At 35.6% G+C, this 21,812-nt stretch overlaps 1 protein-coding gene across 6 annotated transcripts in view; it reads right to left on the bottom strand.

Moving 5' to 3' along the window:
• Window positions 1–21,812, bottom strand: part of POLN (DNA polymerase nu) — a 90,512-nt gene that overhangs the window by 53,536 nt on the left and 15,164 nt on the right. For 3 of the 6 annotated variants that reach the window (XR_005859969.2, XM_040700463.2, XM_040700466.2), the window contains 11 exons: window positions 21,597–21,787; window positions 20,026–20,138; window positions 17,821–17,975; window positions 13,901–13,969; window positions 12,345–12,405; window positions 12,076–12,140; window positions 11,714–11,797; window positions 11,204–11,293; window positions 10,005–10,061; window positions 9,459–9,512; window positions 9,137–9,202 (listed from right to left, as the gene is read on the bottom strand). Coding sequence is in view for 5 of the 6 variants with exons in the window: in XM_040700463.2 (XP_040556397.1) it covers window positions 9,137–9,202; window positions 9,459–9,512; window positions 10,005–10,061; window positions 11,204–11,293; window positions 11,714–11,797; window positions 12,076–12,140; window positions 12,345–12,405; window positions 13,901–13,969; window positions 17,821–17,975; window positions 20,026–20,138; window positions 21,597–21,787 (1,005 nt within the window). In the remaining variant the exon portion in view is untranslated. The remainder of the gene's footprint in view (window positions 1–9,136; window positions 9,203–9,458; window positions 9,513–10,004; window positions 10,062–11,203; window positions 11,294–11,713; window positions 11,798–12,075; window positions 12,141–12,344; window positions 12,406–13,900; window positions 13,970–17,820; window positions 17,976–20,025; window positions 20,139–21,596; window positions 21,788–21,812) is intronic. The other 3 variants (XM_040700464.2, XM_040700465.2, XM_046940421.1) reach the window with 3 other exon arrangements.

The following is a 21,812-nucleotide window of genomic DNA, read 5'->3' as shown; positions in this document are numbered from 1 at the left end:
CAATCTCTCATAAAAGCCTCATCGACACACAGATGAAGTACAAACTAGATAAGCAGACAGTGAGGTGGACTGAAAACTGGTTGAAGTGCCAGGCTCAAAGGGCTGTGACAGGCAGCACAAAGTCCAGATGGAGGCCAGGCACTAATAGAGTGCCCCAGCGGCCAATACTGCTCGACACCTACATTAGTGACTTAGATAACAGGATAGAGAGCAATCTCAGCAAGACGGTAGACAATACAAAACTGAGAGGGGTGGCTGAAGCAGCAGATGGCTGCACTGCCATACAGAGAAACCTCAACTGCCTGGAGAAATGGGCCACGAAGAGTACAAAAGAATTCAACAACACACAAATTCCTGCATGCAGGGAGGAATAACACCACGTGCCAGTATACTTTGGGAACTGACAGCCTGAAAAAGACAGTTTTGGAGAACAGGACCTGAGGATTCTGTCGAAAAAAAAAACCAAACAAGTTGAACATGAGCCAGCAGCAAGCCTTCACATCTAGGAAAGCCGGCAGTGTCCTGGAGTGCATCAGGAAAAACATTGCCAGCAGGTAAAGACAGGTGAGTTTTCCCTCTGCTCAGCACTAGTAAGATATATCTGGATTGCTGGGTTCAGTTCTAGGCCTCCCCAGTATGAGAGAGACATGGTCATAACGGAGAAGAGTGCAGTCAAAGCACCACTAATACAATTCAGGGCTTGGAGCACACATCATAGCAACAGAGGCTGATAGAGCATCCTTGATCCTTGAGAAGAGAAGGCTCAGCAGAGGACATTATCCATATAAATGCCTGCCGAACATCAAGGTGTAAAGAAGATAGAGCCAGATTCTCCTCCCTGGTATCATGCAGTGTTAGAAAAAGAGGCAGTGGGAAGACAAATACAGGAAACGCCACTTAAACAGTGCTTAAACACCAGTACAGGCTGCCTATAGAGCCTGTGGTACCTCCAGCCCTGGAAACTTTCAAACCATGACCTGAGAAATCTACTTTAGTGGACCTTGCCTAGAGCATGGGGGGTTGGACTAGATAATCTCAATTAGTTTGATCCAAAGGCACTGATGTTGTGACTCTATGATTCTGTTTTTGTAACATCAGTATTACTGATAAATCTATGTAAACCAGTGCTGAATAGTGGAAAGAGTCTTCACCTGATTTCCTACTGAGCTACAATTGAGGCCTTCAAATGAAAGGAGACAGTGGAAAAACATAGAAGGGCTCTGGTTTCATCCCTAGGCATTTTTTTTAAAACATCTGTAGTTTAACATTAAAACACACCAAATATTAAAGATACTTTGCAGAAATTATCAGCTTTGACATTGCATCTTAAAATGCAACTGAGAAGGTAGATATTTTCTTGATTATGAAAAATGTATATGAAAGTATATCAAACTTCTCACTATAGACACTAGATTAAAACTGTACATGCCACTCCCGATTTCTTTCCTCCTACCTCCTTCATCTGTTCTTACTGCTACTATAATCTATCCTGACTAATAATCCCGAGGCATTCCATATGCTGTTGTTATAGCACAGGTTAGAAATCTGTTTTCTTGTACCGGAGAATACCTCTATTAAAAGCTGTTATACTTTTGTCAATTGTTCCAGGTGAAGATGTTGTAGATTCTTGTCTCTGCTGTTCAGCTCTGCATATAGAGGCATTCAGAAAGAATGACAGTCTCTACTCCATCGAGGACACTCAGAATTGATGAACTCTTGGTGTCTCTGTTACAGGCCTAAAATACACAACTTTTTCATACAGTTTTCAACCAGAGGAGAGTAGATTTGTCAACAAAAACAACACCAAATCAAAATTCAAACACCACGCTGTTCCCATTTTGATGGCTATATCCTCAATCAGTTAAAATTTGTTAAGCTTTCTGTTTTTGGTCTCCAAGTTCCTCTTCTACGTTTCAAACTGATTTTATAAACAAACTTGATTCTTTCTTAGGTTAAACAGCATGTCCTTTCAGTTCTTTCACGGGATTACAGTATAAAGATACATCCTGGCTACAATAACTTTCAAGTCCATGAGATTAGAAAACTCAGAATCACAGAGGCCAGTGGTACATTTTAATTATTTCATACTCTTTGTCAAGTAAGGTTGTTGCTTATTTCCCATGTTATATTCCCCTTTCAGTCATCTCTATCAGTGCAGCTAGCCTCTGTCATACACATTTAGAGCAGCATAAATTGTGTTTGTTTGTTTTTGATATAAGCCAGCAACCTTAGTCAACTCTGGTAACTCCGTACAAATAAACGTGTATATGTATACAGTGGCATCTATATTCATGTGTGTATTTTTAATAGAAAATTGCTAGTCATCTACTAGCATTCATCTACTAACTGCTCTGCATGTTTTTAAAGTACGCAATATGCAACAGAATAAAGCTAGTAAGTTATTGAAATAAATGGGAATGAACAGAAATACTGGTAGAATACGGATGCTTGATTCTGATTAATTTCTGCATTCTCTTAAGGACTTAATCAAAAGTAAGAACAGAGACCAAACTTACTCAGTGAGATAAAATTATCCATTCATAAATTAACACGGTGTGGTTACGTCATGAACGAAGACCAAAAGCTGCCACGGAATCAGATGGAGCAGATCTGGAGAAGCAACATTTTTCTCCCAGCTGTCAGTCAGGTCAGTAAAAGTCATTACTTGCAATGCCAAGAGCCAAGAAGGCTGAATCCTGAGCACACTCACAAACTCACTTCACCAAAACTGACTGGCAAGTGACTCATTGAGAAATTACACGGCAGAAAAATTGCATACTTAAATACTTCTATGAGCAATAATTATTATTGCACAGAAATAATTATTTTCCGTAACTTATGTATGAGACAATTTTAAGATACTCCAAAAATCTAATTTTTAAAATACACATATCTCAATAAATAGAGAAAATACAAAAATGAGGAAGGCCACAATAGCAGTATTATTCTGCGTGCATACATTCCTAAGCAAGCCTTGACTTATCTGCAATTGCCACCTAGTGGCTAGTTAAAGAATTAAACATTCATTTTCCTCCTTAAAAAACACCTAAACATACAAGCTTCCAGCAAAGGACTTCTTAACTTTTGGTACTAGTTGCTGCTTTCATCCATGGTCAGTCATTCAAAGGTGATGCAGCAGGATGCATTGATCCCCTCCTGCCTTAACCAGCAGCACAAAAAAGGGTTTAAGATCCGCTGGTCAAGAGAGAGACTTGGAAATAATTCAACATTTTTTCCACAAGCTTAAGAAGCTTTCGAAGTAAATACAAAGGAAGAAGAAAACAACTACCAAAAATACCCAATTCTCACTTTATTGAGTTGAACATAAGACAATATTGAATTTGAAACCTAGATAACCATTGACTCTTTCTTTCCTCCCAAAGAAGAAAAGACATTTCTTGGTTTGGTCAAAGTGGTACTTACCTATGGGTTCCTACCAGCTACAGCCAGCAGGTGCTAATGGTTAACACAGGAGAACTAAGGACAGCAAGACTGTACAGAAGTCAGCAAGATGACCTCTGTCCTATTCCCTCTATCTTCAGTGATCCTCATATGAGGTATTATTTATTTATTTTTTTTGTTCCAAACCTGAGAGAACACACCTGTCTCCAAAACTCTGGGGGAAATTTCTTGACATTTCATGAAAGGATGCTGACAACTGGCAAGTTTTCCACTCATTCACACAGGAAAAACAAACTGTCAGCTGAGAAAGACCACTGGAATAGGGATATAGATTTACAGAGAGCATTTTCTGAAATTCTGAGGGAAGCCACTGACAAAGCTTTCAAAAAGCAGCAGTCTGAAAACTCAACCATCCAAGACAAGAAGTGTCTCTTGCTATATCTAACTTTCGATCTTCCCCTATAAATCTATTCTCTTTTTATCATTCATTTCTCCCTTTTTCATCTTCTTTTTCCTTGTCAGAACTCTTAAAGCTTTTGAAGAATTTTTTTTCCTTGAGTGAGAAACAGGAAGAAGAATAATACACGGTAATTTTGTTGTATCAGACCAACAAAGCTTATTCTGAGATCAGAATTAGACTACATACTGCCCTTGCAAATAGTAATTCATCAGAAAAGAACATGCTAATACTTCTAACTTTTGAGAGCCTATAAGACAAGATGTAATCTGTGTACTTGAATTACATTTAAATTATTAGTTATTATTGCCTTCTCACAAGACAATTCTCCAAGCTTTGAATAATTTCTACAAATATATTCCTAGAAATCCCACTGTTGGAATATTTCATGCTAAGAACAGAACATCTTCAAGCAGGACTTCAAGAATTTTCATCAGGACACAGACAGGTACCAACAGACAACTTTCTAAAAAACAAGCACACGTATTTACACTGACGTGAAGATAGATGCACTTTTGCAGATTGCTAGAGACTCAATTGTTTTTTACTATCTTACAGATGAGGACAGTGAAAATGAACTCAGTAGGCCATGAGCTCTATTAAGCTACTCAGTGTGGATGTGGAGGTATAGCAACTGACCATACTCTGCAACTCGACGATGCCAATAACAGAAAGCATAACATGCCCATACAGGAGTTGAAGCATGTATGAATAAACAGTGGAAAAATGAAGACTGTGGCAGATTACAAGTGAATAGCACTATTTGTTTCTTGTAATGAAAACATCGTGCTAACACTGCTCTTTAGTTACTATGAAATTGCATGGAATAAGACTCCTCAGAGTTTCAAGAGGCACAACACAGAATGCAGATAAACTTCTATAGCACAGTACTCTAATTTATGATTATTACTATAACTACTATAAAAAAAATAACTTGTAATTTCTATCGGAAAGTACATAGCTAAAAAAACACTGATGTAAACAAAGGTGATGCTAAGTTCTTGCTGTCACCCACAAGCCCCTGTCACGTTCATCTTAGAAAAAACCACAGCTGGTTGTACCAACTGTATTCCAACACAGATTTCTAAAGGCAATCACTGCATAGCTTTGGAACCTGCAGCAGTTCTAAAACATCACTGGCAAAGCTGGCAAAGGCCACTCAAAGGATAAAAATGATTCAGCACATATCCAACTGCCTGAACAAAGCCCAGTCAATAGCAGCAGGCACTTAAAAGTTGCCAATTTAATTTTTACTGAGTATAATTGAAATCTAGTATCTTAGGAATTTAACAGAACAAATGGAGGTATGCAATGCCATAATCTCCCAAGCAAAGAGACACTTAACAGGAATTTTATCATCTAAGCCTCTCTAAAGGGTTTTTTGCCAGAAACTAAAAGAGAGTGAAGGAGGAATGGGGCCTCTCAGTCGATTTTTCACAATGTGCTAAAAATATTTTAGCTGATATTACTCTGAGTTGTACAGAATCCTATGTATTCTTACACTGTTAATGTTAATCCTCTGTTTTTCTTCTTTTATTTGGTTTGCAGAAGTAATGACAGTCTCTCTTTCCCTGTATTTTTAAAATAGAAGCAATTTTCACATGTGTTACTGTATAGAAAGAGATTTATACTGGCTACACATTATCGGTCTTTAAATACCACACAAAACAATTATCCATACAAAGACAATCCTAAATAAAAGACAAGTTATCTACATGATCGCTTCCGTTACTGCAGAATTACAGCCCAGATGATATCCCAAGCTTTACTGAGCCAGATGGAAAACATAATCATATCAAGTGTTATCAACGCATCGGATACGCTACACCCACCATGAGATGCATACACAGATCAGAAGCCTTTCTACAGAGATCACCAAAGACATGAATATACCATGTAAAAGGATACTAGGAGTACACGTGATGCTAAGAGAACAAAGGTTTGTGATGCAGAACCCTTATTTGTACAGGTCGATATTGAACCTATGTGATCATCTGGAACATCAGACATCAGTGTTATACTACTACTAACAGTAGTATACTGTAATATATAACAGTAATAACAGTAGTAGTATATACTACTTCATGCTGTTGTTGTCACACTCATAACTAAGGGTGTCTTACTGCAATGTTAACACAATGTAAATTCTTATCACAAAAGCAACTGAACTACAGTCTTGACAACACACTCATTCTTTCAGGTATATTTCTCTGTCAAAAAAAAAAAAAAAAAAAAACCAAAAACAACCGAGGAGTAAAAAAGAACAAATTCAGAACTGTCTCCAATGCTGTAAATGCAGCTCATTTAATTGCCAAATTCTGGACCTAAAACATATTTCTAAAAATAAAGCAGCAATAGGAGATTGTAAGAACTCTAAACACACAAAACGAGATACTATTTTAGTACTATTAGTGCAATCATAACCAGCATGCAACTCAAGAGCATTGAAACAAATATACTGAAAATAAACATGACAGAAGGAAAATATATTTTGAATGCAAGAGATACTCAGAGAACACAGACCAACTGTAAGAAATGGCATGAATGCTCTGACTTTATCAGCATATCAAGATGTTTGTATGATGTATGTATGTAGGTGTTTGTACCTAGTAGAAAATATGACACAAAATTCCTTTGATGCAAAGGTCCAAGAGTGCATAGACTGTCATCTCAAAACAGATTCCTTTTTAGTGAAGCATAATTACCCAAAAATGAATTTGTTAGCTTAAATGGCACTAAAAGAAACTTTTGGAAAGATGTTTTACGTGAACCTTGAACATACCTGACTTCCCCCCTATCCTCAAGGTATTCCAATAAACATACTTGAAAAAAAAAAAAGACAAAATGCACTCAAGTAAGACCAACGCAAGTGTCAGATCCACACTATCTGCCCATTTGAAGAAACCATTCACATCAGTAGATCAGGATATGAAAACATTCTTACAAAACTGAATTCATAATAGTGCAATTTCAAAAGTAGCCAAAGACTTTACATTTTACTCTTAGCATCAGCTGTCAAAACCTTCTATGAATTGTGGAAGAAAGAGACAAAAGAAAGATGCTTGAGTAAAGGTGAGCCGCTATACAAACCTGAAGTACCAAGTTGAAATTCTGTTTGTACTGGGATGTAAACTTTCAGGAAAAAAAAAATTGATAGTGTCACAGATTAGACTGTAACACAATGAGACCTGGAATGAAATGACTGAAATTCAAGATCTGTCCCAATAGTTTTGATTGCCTGATACTCAGTTTGCCATGCACAGTGTACATAAGTGTGGGTACGTTAAGGACCTAAAACCTATTGGAATCGTGTTAAGGCAGAGATAAGTACGCAGCATCTCATCCACACTGCCCATAAGCCACAGGACAAACTATCCCAAAACTACACCTGAGTTTTTAATGACTCAGCTCATTCCCTCACTCCAGAAGACAGCCCAGAAGAAATACACTCAGTGTGGATACACACAGTATCTTTACTTCAAATAATTTTCTATTTTATCAGAATTAAAACCAGACAGCTGATTTATTATTCATATTCCAGACACTGATAGTAACACACAACTTCTAATAAACAACCAAGCAACTCTCTATAACGCATTCAATATCAGAAGACATTACTAGAGAGACTGAAATACACTGAGGTGTATTTTAGGTTTCCTGTGGCTCCTCTTTGAGCACATTAACATGCAACAAACCCCAAGTTAATTTCTTTGTCTAATGACATTTCCGCTTTCCAAACTAAAGGCTACTGTGCACTTTGATAAGTTAAATTTTATTTCTTTGTTTGGACAAGCTGGTAAAACTAATTTTCCTAGAGAGAAATAGGAATGTCTTTATTTCACTTTTTTTTCCCCAACTGCTCTAAGGAGATAAAGAATTTTACTCATCTCCAGCGTAACTTCTTGATACTCAAAGGAAGGAAACATCCCCATGCTCATTGCTTTATGTTTTTTAATTTAAAGGTAAAAACATATTCTGAAGTATAGAAGAGTAGATTAGTTAGTAACAGTTCTCTTCCATGCAGAAGACTGCAGGAAAAAATCTTAATACAGAATATCTAATTCTAGTACTGAAGTTTACATCTCAAACCAAATAATTGCATACAGTCATATGCAGTCTTCTACAGCAGTAAACTACAATATCAAACATGTCTCTTTTTTGTGGGGTACTATATTACATGATAAGTACATTACATAACACTTATTTGTGACAAAAGTTTTAGTTAAGCAACACTGAAGAAGAAGGAATCAAATGAGAAGAAGCAATCAAATGAGAGGAAAGAGTGCACAGTTAAACTAAAATAGATGCATACAATGAATTCAAGTTCTACCAAGAAACCTTCTCTAAGTTGCTGCAACAGAAATGTAGAAAATATGTGAATAAGCTTATCTTTTGACAGAAACCCACTTAAAGGCAAAAATATACATCATCTATACATCCATATGCGGATTCATCTGAAAGAAGACCACAGAATTCATTTGAGAAAGAAATCCCATTCTATGCCTCGTGTCTGGTCATTTCCCCCTAAATATGCAAGTAAAAACCTTTAAAACATTAAATGGAGTCAGAGAAGGAAGGAGACAGATATTATTCAGTTCCTTTACAGAACAAACAATATACACATAAAGAAACCTTTGTTTGGAACATAATCATCCAAAACTGCATGTGAGATGCAACATGAGATGTTTCTCTATTGGAATTTGCACAAAAGCAAAGCTTCTAGTAGTCCAGAACATCAAAAGTCACTCCAGCCACAAGTATACATGGAAAAAATTATAGCCAAAATGAAGCACAAAGAACCCAAATATCACAGCCATACAATGACCTGGAAAGACTTCCAGAGTAACAGAGTGATTCTTTACTGCAAGGCCTGAAGACAAATTGCAGAAGAGAAAGGCTTCTTCTTGTGCTCTTCTCCCTTTCCTATAATCCTCTGTGCATACCATAGGGCTCACCAGTCCTTTATAGGGAGGGGTATATGAACACCAGCAATTTATTTTAAAGAAGTTATTCAGTAGCAATCTAGATGGTACATGCATGGCTTACAGTTTTCACTTTCTATATTAAGGTAAAAAATATTATTTTCTGATGAAATGATGATGGAAATTGTTTATTAAAATAACTGTTCTAGAGGAAATTACTCATTCATAAATTTTTCTGTCTCCCATTTACATACAGCATGGCAATTACTGGACTTACTAGAACATCTCCTAAGTTAAAGTATGCAGCATGGTATGTAAATGATGTTATTTTTAAAATTTTAAAAGGCTCACTTACTGGATGTTTGGATGAAAGTCTGCCAGTCACAGTTCCTGTCTGATTCCATGTAGGGCAAATAAATCCCTGGAGTCAAATAAAATAATATCCCTCACCATCCCCCCAAAAAGAGGGTGATTACATTCATCTAAAAAGGATGTATTTTTCTAGTTTAGTTAACGTAAACTTAATTAAAACTCACTGCAATTAGGATTACAAATTTAAAAAGAAATGCTTTCTAATTATATATACACATTAAAGTTCTTGAACTGTAAATATTGCAATCAATTAATAACTTTTATTTTAAACACCATGTTTTAGAGTTGTTTTTTTAATATATTACCTTTCTCATGCATGTTCTTAGTCCGTCCACATAGGTTGATTTCATCTTCCGAACCTAAATTACGTAAGAGCATTAGGCAAATGCTTATACATAACAGTAAGGTTTACACATCAAAAACCTTAGTCTCAAGTGCATGAGATTGTTTCGTAGACTCTTTTAAAAAACAGTTTTACCCTAGGAAAAAAAAAATGGATGTATACTCACTATTGACCTACTAAAATAAGTTATCAAAGTGCTAAGGTATACACTAAAGCAGGTCTACAAAGATACTAGCAAAAGTCCTATTGGAATTCATTCTTTTACACCTTATGCCTCCCAGTGAATGAACTACACAAAAAACCAGCACAAAAATAGAACTGTGGATTTTATTTATCTATATTGGAAACTGATGTACTGAATACTCAAGCATTAAGCATAAGAGCTAACAAGGTAATTTTGGATTTTCAGGAGGCTCTTGTCACCTTCTTTGTTTTGCTGTTAATAAATAACATTTTTTCTGCAAATTTTGCTTGAGTATAACTACATCATGTAAAAACAACAGCTCACCTGCCGGTATTCTAACATAAGCTTAGGCAAAGGATGAAGATCTTGCAACTTACTTAGCTGTAAAATAAAAAAAATCAGAATTACTGTTATGTTCTTCTGTTAAGTGGTATTATTTAACTATCTTAACTTCACCATTAGAACAGTGATTAATATTTCATATTTAACTGTTAAGTAAAATATAGCAGAAGTTCTGCTGGATGAAATTTACTTGCTGAGATGAAAGAGGATGCTAGCAGTTTGCTAAACTGTTATGTCCTTCAAGCAATCTTATCACAGGCCCGGAAGAGCCTTCATTCATCCCTGCCTTCAGGAGGAGGGCTGGAGATTATCCCCTTGCATTTTGTTTCCCTTCTCATTTCAGACAGAGACAATAAGATACATAGACATGAAAACTTTTCCACAAGAACATAGAAAACAATAAGGCGTATAGAGAGAGGGGATTGTCTATGGTCCTTTGTTCCATTTTTGTGCTAGACAGCATCTAGGCAAGAACAAACATGGAACAGTACACAACACATTTGTATATATGTATACATAAGTGGATAATAAACGTATATCTAAGTGTATATTCATATAATCAAAATCTAACAGCAGAGTTCCCATTTGCCCCATCATACAAGTTCCAGGAGATTTCAAGATTACTTCGATTGTAAATTGACATAAAAATTTGTAAATACAATCTAATTTGATTCTTTTTATATGTAGAAATACAACAAAAATTTCTGGAACTACACAGTTCAGGTTAAAAAAAAAAATTATGGAATTCTACCACCAGAATAAAGATTTTCAATTGTAATTCTTTTCTTACTATCAGGGATAGAGGATTTATTAACCTCTCTATCGTTTTGTAGATTTGACATTAGATCCGTGTAAAGTCAATACGAAGTGCTACAAGGTACCATGAATTTCAAATCAGGAAACTACAAAGTATTTCCCTTGTTTCTGACAAAAGTGTATTCAATACAATGTTGTTGGTTTTTTTGTTTTTTTTTTTTTTGTTTTTTTTATCTTAAGCAGTAGAATTCTCTCTCTATTCTTGGTCCCACTCTGTCATTTCTGGCAGAAGTAAATCAAGCGTGATTAACATAATATAAAAATAAATGAAGACTGGAAGGGAAACTAGACAAATGACAGCTTCACTGACAGACAACTTAGAAGCTTTTCTAAATAATGCAGATCATTTAAGAACCTCATCTCACCACAACTTCTGAGGTGGATGCAACTTGCTGTCTTTCAGTTCTGGGAATTTTCTCACACAGCGTATGCAGTTTTAACTTTTCAAACAGTACCTACATTAAGAAAAACATTTCAGTGCTTCAAGTGATGAAAAAGAACAGAAAATCATTAGATTCTTGAAATCCAGTCTACAAAAGAGATTCCAAGCAAAATAGAGTTTATTGCAGAAAAGAGAAAAACAACACAGGAGTAAAAAGATCCAATCCTTACTTTTAACATATTATTTCTAAAATAGTGCACTTACTAAAATAAAATGCGTTATTTAAATTCACTGAAATACAGATTAGCCAAATTGTCAGATTTATGAATTAACTGAGATGTCTTCCATTATAATCAGAAAAGATAATTAGAATCTAGGAAGGTAGTGAAGAATCAGAAGTTGGAAGAACAAATTTATGTACTTTATAATTCCTCTGCATAGTTAACAGTTTACAGGACAGATGCTTAAGTAATAACAGGAGTATGAACATTACTTCTCTGAGTTGACTACTGCTGGTCAAAAGGAATCGTTCTCCAGCAATTTGATGGGCTTCCTCTTCAAGTTCTTTAAGTCTCAACTATAAATTAATACATCAGAATTATTCCTATTACATTATTTTCTTCAATATTCTGTTACTTCCAAGATTAGTAATTATATACTTGATATTCTGTTACTTCCTACATTAATAAGTATATTGGACTCCTACTTACAAATGAGATACCTCACTGCTGGCTATCAGCTCGTTTAACGGACTGCTTGCATATCTTCAGTCTACATTTCTTTGCGAACTAGGGAGGGGATTTAGTGTAGAAAAGAGAACTAACATTTGTGGGAAAAAATAAAGATAAAATTTACCCCCAGAATCTCTGATGTTTTTTTCAGTTCTTGTTTGTCCACATGTATTTTGTGAGTTTCCATCACTGCAAATAGAATTAAATACTGAGAATGTTTACAACTGACAATTTTAATCTTGCATGCTACGAAATGGAAATTCTAACTTGTCGTGCCCGTGAACACCTACACAAGGATAATGTAATATTTAGTTATTATAACATTTTACTTCAGAATAATAAACAGTTGCATGAAAATGGCAAGAAGTCGTATTTTGGACTGAACTTTCATACCTGCCAGAACTTTGATCAGTGGAAGCTCTAATGTGCAAAATAATTTCCACAAACCTTGAACCTGTATAGTAAGATACAAATCAGCACCAGTATTACCAAACTTCATTCTAAAAATTATTCTCCTTTATTATTATACATAATTCTTGAGATTATATAAGACATGTATAATACATAAATCTTCATTATGTAGATCAGTTTTTCAGTAAGCAGTATTTCACTTTATGTATCATTTATTTTTATAAAGACCAGGTTGAATGGAGTATGAAATACTAGTTAGTGTGAATTACAGTATCTAAACACTATATTCAATTATCACATTGTTTTATAAGGAAAAGTACAGTCATGGTAATTAAGAAATTTACACACCATTTTTCTACATTATTTTTAGACTAAGGTCCACTATGATAGAACATTTCTTCATTCTTTTTTCTTATTCACTTGAGCAACTAAGCAACGACTCAGAATTCAATATTTTCTTTTCATTAGGAAGAATTTAAATGGCGGGATTATGTACTCAATTTAGTTGCAAAGAACAGGATGGTTTTTTTTCCTCCGTAGCAACCAGACAACAATAGTTCTCTGAGAATTTCTGTAGGCTTGTGGTTGGTGTTGTTGTACCTTAGATGTTTCCATTACCTTCATTCACAGATAGAACAATTGTTGGGCCACTTAAAAAATCCAGCCTAACATGGCTCCATCAGCTAATTTTCTCATCTCTTACACTATATTTTAAAACAGTTTCAAGGAAAGCCCCTAGTATCTCGTTATACAGGGCAAGCTTAGATGAGATGTTGGGAAGAAATTCTCTACCATGAGAGTGGTAGGAGTCTGGAAGAGGTTGGTCAGAGAAGCTGCAGATGCCCCATGTCTGGAAATGTTCAAGGCCAGGATGGATGAGGCTTTGGGCAGCCTCACCTAGTGGGAGGTGTCCCTGTCATGGCAGGGAGGTTGATTTTTAAGGTCTCTTTCTGACTAAACTATTCTATGAATCTATGCAACTTTCACCAGAACTTGAGCATATCCCTAAATGAAACATTTTCAGACCTACAATCACAAGGAGAAAACAAAACAGAACATAAACTCCTAAAAATTCTTGAGATTCATTCTGAACTTCACTGAGGATTAATACAACATATAGGAATAGACATGCTAAGTTTTTGTGCTCAACAAAGACAATCTCTGAAAGTGTCTAACAAGATAAATCAACTACAATGCTTCAACTCTTAACAGTTTTTGGATTGTTCATATACCTGTAAAATACAGAATGAAAAAGCACAGCTTTCTGATTTTTTTCTGTTCTTAGGATCTTTACCTAAACATTTAACTCTTGTAGAGAAACTTCTTCAACATTCACTTTGAGTAAACATTTCATTCTTCTGAAAACAATGGTAAATTTGACGGACAACTTCATCTTATATGTTGTCTAGTACTATAAGTAATGAAGTTTGAAACCTTCTACTTTATTTCCCTAAGAGATCGTGATTTGAATGAGAAGCACACCACTTTGCAATAATACCTCAGAAGTTATTGCTAAGTAACTACTTATCAAATCTTACCTGTAAGTCATGAGCAAGGCCCATCATTATAGTATAAAGTTTTTGCAAATTCACAACCAAGTTTTGATGCTGATAAAAAATAAAAAGACTTCTAATATTAGTATTAAAACATGCAGAACACTATTTTTAAAGTGATTAAGCTATTAAAATACATTTCCCGTATTTCCCTTTAGTAACGTTAAATACAACAGGAACATTTTAAGATCTCCAACTGTTGCAACATGACTCTGAGCTACCAAAAACAAAAATTACAAGCACAGGAGTAAAGATAATAAGCATTCAAGATTTTACTTTTCCTTTACTTACATTTTGTACAGCCTGCGTGTGATGCTGAATTCAGAATTCTATTATTAACTTCCAAAGCTGCAAAGAATTTAACTTCTGCTATCAGTACTGCCTTTCTTCTGTGCCAAATTATTCACCTCCTTCTTTTGCAGGGGTGTTCCACACAGAGTCATACTATCTTATTTAGATGACTAGAAGATCGTTTTGATGTGCATACAGAGAATACAATCAAAAGCCACATGCTGAACCAACAGAAAACTGTTAAAAATTATTCTAAGATGCCTTTCTAAGTTGAAAGTAATATCTAGACAAGTTTCAATTTAACCGCATGGGAGTTCATCCGCTCAGAGCAACAAAGATGGTGAAGGATCTAGAGGAGAAGACACATAAAGAGTGTCTCTTGGTTTTTCAGCCCATAGAGCATGATGAGGGGAGGCCTAAGCGTGGGCCACAGCCTCCTCACAAGGACAGCATAGGGGCAGTTCCTGATTATCTCTTCCCTCTGTAGACCGGCTATCCAGAAAGGTGGGTGTGAGAATTACTTGGCATTAGGCATTAATAATCCAGGAAAAACCAGCTTGAGGAAAGTCAGAAAGGGAGTATCTACATTATATCCCATGAGACTATGGAATTTTGGACAAGTGTAAAAATCCAAAATGCAAGATAATTACACTAGACAGTGCAGTACTGACTGCAGATTCCTGTAAATAATAGTTTGGAAAAAAATCTGTAGCATATAGAACTGCAGAATGCTCAAGCTTAGTAATTCTTGTTTGACAACATGAGTAAAATGCCTATCAGAAGACTCAGAGCAGAAAGGAATTGTGGGAACAATAGAATCCTATCTTCTTTAGAAGATAATCAGATCACACTCAATGCTTCCTCCTCAATATCTACACAGTTGGAGACTGACTTAGATTTGGCTTGATTTTTGGTGAGCAGGGTATTACAAGATCATTTCTAGTAAATTAGTATATATAGCCAATGTTCCAATTAAATTTAGGGTCCATCTCCAAAGTGAGAGAAAGACATCTTTCCATCAAGAATAGTAGGTAGACTGATTGACAGGACACCAGAGGCTATGAAATTATTTGAAGGCTTCTCACTGAAAAATCACTGACAGGGCTCCTTGGGTATTTTGCAAGTAATATCTTCAGATACACCATTCATCCTATGTGTACATTAGAAGACTCCTAATAGAATGAGCACAGAATAATTATCTGCATCCCTAGTGGAACACTAAGTGGCTCTTTTGCTCTGAGATGCAGAAATTTCTCTATAGACCTGCAGATAGACTGTGATCTTTTTTTACCTTACTGCTTTCGTAAAATAACTAGAGTTGGAAAAAAAGTTCTGCTTTTTCCACTCAAACTGAGCTGCAAAGTGTTTTTATTACCAGACTAAGTTCTCAGAAATTATTGTACCGAATCTGACTGTGCTACTTGTTCCAGTTCCATGGTTTTCACTTTATGTATTCAGAAGATTTTCTTTGGTCCCTCTGAGATGAGAATGCAAAAGATTACCAGATCTACATGAAATATGAAATATTCAAAATAAGCAATAAAAACAAGATTATATGCAGTGTAACCAGATATAATGTCACTGGACATGATACTCAACTAGATGTCATTAAGCCACGAATTATGATTTAAAACAGAAAGATTGTCACTGATTGTTGCCAAGAATATTTTCTTACAGGTCTGATGTCAGAAGACTGTGGTCCTGTAGGGCTTTTCATCTGCCCAGCCAGAAATGTAATTCTTTTTAAGCAAAAGCAGGTAAGAATAATCAAAGTGGTTGAGCAAACTTCAAAATCTTCCTGAAGAAAAACCTGTACAAACTAAATAGATCTTTAAATAGGTGGGGGAAGGATCTCTCTCTTCCTCTCTCTCTAGGAAGCTAAGGACCTTCCTGACTTTGTGAAAAGGTAGCTCTGGATAGCTTTTTCCTTCTGCACAGTCTTGAGCAGGAATTGTTCCCTGAGTTGTATATTGTACTACTTTGCTGTGTTCAGGTGGACTCTCAGAACTCCTAGTTGTGTTTCTACACAGACTTACACATCAGTACATTTAAACACATGACCCCGTGCCTTCACAGTGCAAGAGTCAGCTGTCAATCAAAAGGTAAACAATCTATCCCCCACACAGTGTATAAAAACCTCTCTCATTCACAGAACTCACAATTTTGGCCTACTGTTTATAAAAGAGCCCTATAGTTATGTGAAGAAAAAGAGAAGTCTGGAATCGAGGCATTACTGCAGATGCAGTCTGTCAGCAAGGCTTCATTCATTATTTGATCCAAAGAGAATGAAGAAGGAATCCAAATTACTTGTAGGTGCACAAATAAAGTCAGAATTAACCAAAGAATAGTTTATATTAGAACAAATCATACCAAATCACAGAGGAAAACATTCTGGCACACAGGCAAAGAACCACCGCTACAAGGACTTTATTACACTGATCAAACTCTAATTTTTAAGAGAAGTGGTGTGCCAAGAGTAACAGAAGTGTGGGAGATACTTAGTTGCAGGAAGCTTCAGTTCATTCTAAAAACAGAAAAAACAATTGAGTTCGGCAAGTCAATTAGCAAAAAGATGGCAAAATGAAGTACAGAAACTGTAAAGAGAAAAAAATCACACATATACAGAATTGCCATAAGGCACTTGCCAGTATGTATATCCCTCTACTACAGAGCTTGAGATAGTGGGAAAAGAGGTATCCTCTGTTCACCCTACCTCATTCTTTTTGATGTCAGCTACACAGGAATCCCATTTCTTACTCAAACCTAACTGCCACTTTTGCTTTCCTAGACCAAGGCAGCAACAAGAGCCTATTTCTTCTTTTAGAATTCATCACCAATTGCATATTTGTCCGTATGTTCTTCTTCATGAATATTTTGGATACTGACTTCAAATGGTTTGACTTAATTATTTGCTAAGACATCAGGAGTCAGGATTACAAAGCTGAGAAATGAAAACTAAGAATAGATGTGATCCCCAAAATGCAAACACATCTTTAACAAAACACAAAACAGTCTTTAACACCCAGTAAATAAACCTCAGACAGTAAAACATTTCCACAGTACTGGGAACAGCTTCATGAAGTTCATTAAGCATTCACTCTCATTGAGAATAAAAATTCACATACATCAAAACTGTGATTTGAAGGTTCATATTTTACTCCCTGCTGTTCCTCAGCTTAACATGTGATACCTTTGCCAGAACGTTCTAAGATTCAGCAACAACATTAGTAACAGTTAGCCAAAACAGGCTAAAAGTTCCCAGGAATTAGGGAGAAAGACTTCAGACATTTTGGAAATAAAAGCTGGAAATTAGTTTGCAGACAGCTGAAAGAAAAGGCCAGTTTTTCAATTAATTAACATTGCTACCGAACTTCAGGGTTTCAATACAGAATTTTGCAACTGTTCCTGGTGAATTAGGTGCCATATTAGTAGAATTCAGTGAACCCTCCCTTCCTCCCTCTTTTTTTAAAATCAGATTTCTAACAAGCAGCATTAATATAATCATTTTCTATTCAAAAGGTATAATCTGACATTTTTCAACATTAAGAGCATTATTTCCAATATTTCCTTCCTCTTTTAAATCAACCATAAAAAATCTAAAACAAAATACTTACCCTAGAATTTCTCAAAGCACCTGTATCTGTATTTACTGTTTCCACTGAATAAGACTTTTCAAAATACTGTAGTAGACATTCAAAAGAGGGAACCGTGTCGCTGGAGTTTATCAGCCATGCTGCAATCCTTGGGTCTAACACGATGCTATCAGCAACTACAAAAATCAGTTATTTCTGTCAATTTAAATATTTAAGTTATCTTCCGGGTAAATACTTCTAAAATTTTGTCCATCTCTCCTGTAAACACACATCATAAATAGACATAAAGTGATAAATACCTCCTAGCAATTACTTTTAAGATCTGTAATATATGAATTCACATGAGTACATAACGCTTTGATCTGAAAAATCAGACATTTGTGTCCCGCAGAACCTTATGTGTTTATGCTGCACTTTCTCTTAGATCCACATAAATACATAGGATTGAACAAACCTAGTGCTGTTTAGTGTCATATGCACTGTAGTACTACAAAGAAGACGGGGGAGAAGCTAATAACTAGAATTTTGAGATATAGCCAAAGATAGATGTAAGCACCCTCTTAAGGAACCTCTAAGTAATTAAGTTCAAACAACCCATAGGTACATACTTTTATATACATGAAACAATTCCCAGATACACAACCTTACAGACTCAACTAGCTGGAAGAAAGTTTAATGTCCATAATATATGTGACAGCTACAAGACTAGTCTGATGAGAACCAGGCTTGTTCATCTCTGCTGATTTAACTGCTGCTGAAAAGCACTTTATGTTGCTGCTTACCAGATGATAGGGAACAAGACCTTTTTCCCCTGAAACAGCTTGGCCTGTGCTGGAGCAGCCAGATAACTAAAAGATACATCAGCTGCATGGTTTCATGCAAAGATTTTACATAGCTCACTACCCCTTTCTCCAAATACAAACAGCTCTTCACCTTGGGAGCTAACAGATGCTAAGCAGCAGCCACAGAAATTGTCTCAAGAACACCCTGCTGAGTGCACTACTAAGAGATTCCTTCTCTGATTGGGGGGACAATTTTGATTTGGACTTATGCAGCTTAAGGAAGTAGATGAAGCCCTGAATTCATTCGGAAAATAAAATTTAGGTATGTCCACAGGACTTCTACCATTCTTTCAGCAGGAAATAGTCCCTACAGTCATTAAATGAAACTTACACAACTGTACTGAACAGGCTTGCCATCACCTTAGATGATGCACTGTGAAGAGGCAGACTAAGCAACAGTCTTGCTGAGGGGCAGCAACACTCCAGGCAGCTGATGGCCATTGGAAGGACATCCAGAGGTTGTAGGAAGGCATTGTCCAATGAGATGCTGGACATTCACAAGTTCATGTGAGGACTGCTTGAAATGTGCAGTTTTTTTTTAAATAAAATCTGAATTCTACCCAGAATGTATGGAAAAAAGAGAATCCTGCTACCAAACAGTGTTTGTGAGCTATCAGAGATCCTCTACTAATATCTCTATTTACAACATGCTCCAGTTTAATAGTGATGAAGAATCAAACATCCCATCCATTCACTCTTTCTCAAGCAAGATTTTCACTAACAGTCAGCTTGGTAGTAAAGAGTTGCAACCAACAACTCAGTCCTTGGAAGAGTATGAAACCTGCAAGGTTAGGGGGAGTAAGGTATGTAACTAAGACAGAAGCAACCTGAAAGGACTGTAGCAAAACCAGAATCAGGCCGAGATAAAAAAAATGAACAGAAGAGATGGTGCAGATTAAAGCATGATTATTTCCAGATTGTGAAACGGTAGTTAAGACTCAAGTCCTATATATCTCCTCCAGAAACCTTAATGAATCCCAATGGCAAAGCATGCTATACTTTACTAGTTAGAATTAACATAACTCTGTATTCCACTGGTTGGTACGTGGCAGTTTAAGGAAGTTTCTGTGATGAACATGAAACTCAAGGCAATTTAACCTTTTCAGCTATACAAAGGATCGTGTAGAACACTTTCGTTTCCACTGGAAGCTATCATCCTTAAACTTCTCAATTTTCAGCAATTCCTACTCTAAGAAGAAATACATCATCTCAACATGCCAGGTGTCTCTTCAGAAACTCCCCAAGAAGGATATTCTTTTTCATTGTATTAAAACTGTTTTCCAGTATTTGTCTAACCACTAATCTAGTTGCTTCCACACCTCATAATTTTAAGAGAGCACCACAGGCACAGATTATAGGATTAAATCATAGATTAGACAGTTACCTTGTTTCCAGCTAATCCCATTACCATAAACTTGAAGTACTGTCTTCAGGAAATCTTTTGCATTGAAGCAGATAACTGGAACTTTGCAACGTAGTATTTGAAACAACACTTGCCTGCACAGAGAAAGTTTTTGAATATGCACTATACTGCTATTAGATTTAGTTAAGCCATTTAGTTTATATTTTTATTAGCAAGTTGTATTAAACTGAGCAGCTAATACAAAGAGTTTCTTTTAATAAGAATATAGTATTGTATTTAAATATTCGTTTTTCAATTCAATACCTGAATCTTAATTCTGTACTTAAACACACTAACAAACAGCTTACCATGCATACATAAAGAAATTTTTGACACTTAGAATTAAACACAGTCTTAATCCAAAACAGCAACACACATCCCTGCAATATTTTAACGTACCTAAATGAGATCACGGAAGCTTCTAAAGTTACTAGACAATCTAAATTGCTCTAATTGCCTATGGTTCAAAGGCTGATTAAAACTAGTATACTCCATCTCATTCTTCCATACTTTCCCACTCTTTTTTGAAAGCATCTATAGTTCCCGCATCCGTGACTTTTGAAATAGAAGTACATATAGATTTTACTAATCACGTGTGTCACTTTTAGTAAGCTTTATTTTAGATAACATAGAAAGATCATTCCTTATAAGGCTTTCATGTTGTTTTATTGTTAATGAAATGAAACCACATTTCTTGGACTGGTCAAAAGTCTTCTATTTGAAATTTTTTAGGTCATAAGGTATTTGAGTATATTGTAGAACCACTATTAAACAACCTCACCATTCATAGAAGATTTAAGCATTTAGAAAAAGCCTATATGTAGGACGCTTATTCAACTTCTTTATTCTTGAGTTTTCACTGTTCTGAAGTACTTTAAATCCTACAGTTCAGTTGTTTACAATAAATCAGTTATTACTGAAAATCATAAAGCATTATGAAAAGTTTTATTATGTGACTATTATTGTGAAAAATCAGTCTAATTCCTCCCATAGTGGGATACTATTTCAAAGTTAATAACAAATAAAAATGGATTTGGGTTATGCTAAGTGGAAGTTCAAACTAAAACCCAACTTGAAAAATTTAGTCCAACTATTAAACAGCTGCAAAAAATGCTTTTGTAATATGGATGTTTCACTGTTACTGGATCATAAGAAAGATCTCATCCAACATCTCCAAAGTCATTTTAAAAACATACTGCTCTCCGTGCTCTGGAATTAAAAATATTACTAGAGGTCAAAAAGGCAATTTACAATAATGATGTCCGAAGATTACTATGTAAGAAATGCAGTACAGGAAATGAAGAATAGATACAAAAAGGAAAAAAGTTGTGAGATTTGTGATTTATGTTTTATGAGCCACATCATTGTAGGGTGTTCATACAGCATTTCTAGGTGAAAATATTATGAATTCATACAGTACTTAAGGATTATGTATATTAAATGAATATTATCACAATCTCAGCCTCCTCCTGCAAAGAGATCTAGTCATCAATATCACCGTTGCCAAAAACACACATAAAGCAAAATGTTGCTTTATTCTTACATACTCTTACCGGGCAAATTTGTTATGAGTCTGTTCTCCTTGTTCCCAAAGGGAAGAGCATTCAGTTTCCAAATAAATGAATTTATCACCTTGACTAGCAGCACTCCAAGTACTGTCAGTTGAAGAGAAACTGAGAGAGGAAAGGCGATCTGTTCGACTCTTCACTAATACAACAATTCCCTTCACTGACGAGGTTAAGGTCTGTTAAGTATAATTACAACAGTGT

This window comes from Gallus gallus, chromosome 4, assembly GCF_016699485.2.
Source record: "Gallus gallus isolate bGalGal1 chromosome 4, bGalGal1.mat.broiler.GRCg7b, whole genome shotgun sequence".
NCBI classification, from domain to species: Eukaryota; Metazoa; Chordata; class Aves; order Galliformes; family Phasianidae; genus Gallus; species Gallus gallus.
This window is presented reverse-complemented; position numbering and strand designations above follow the sequence as displayed.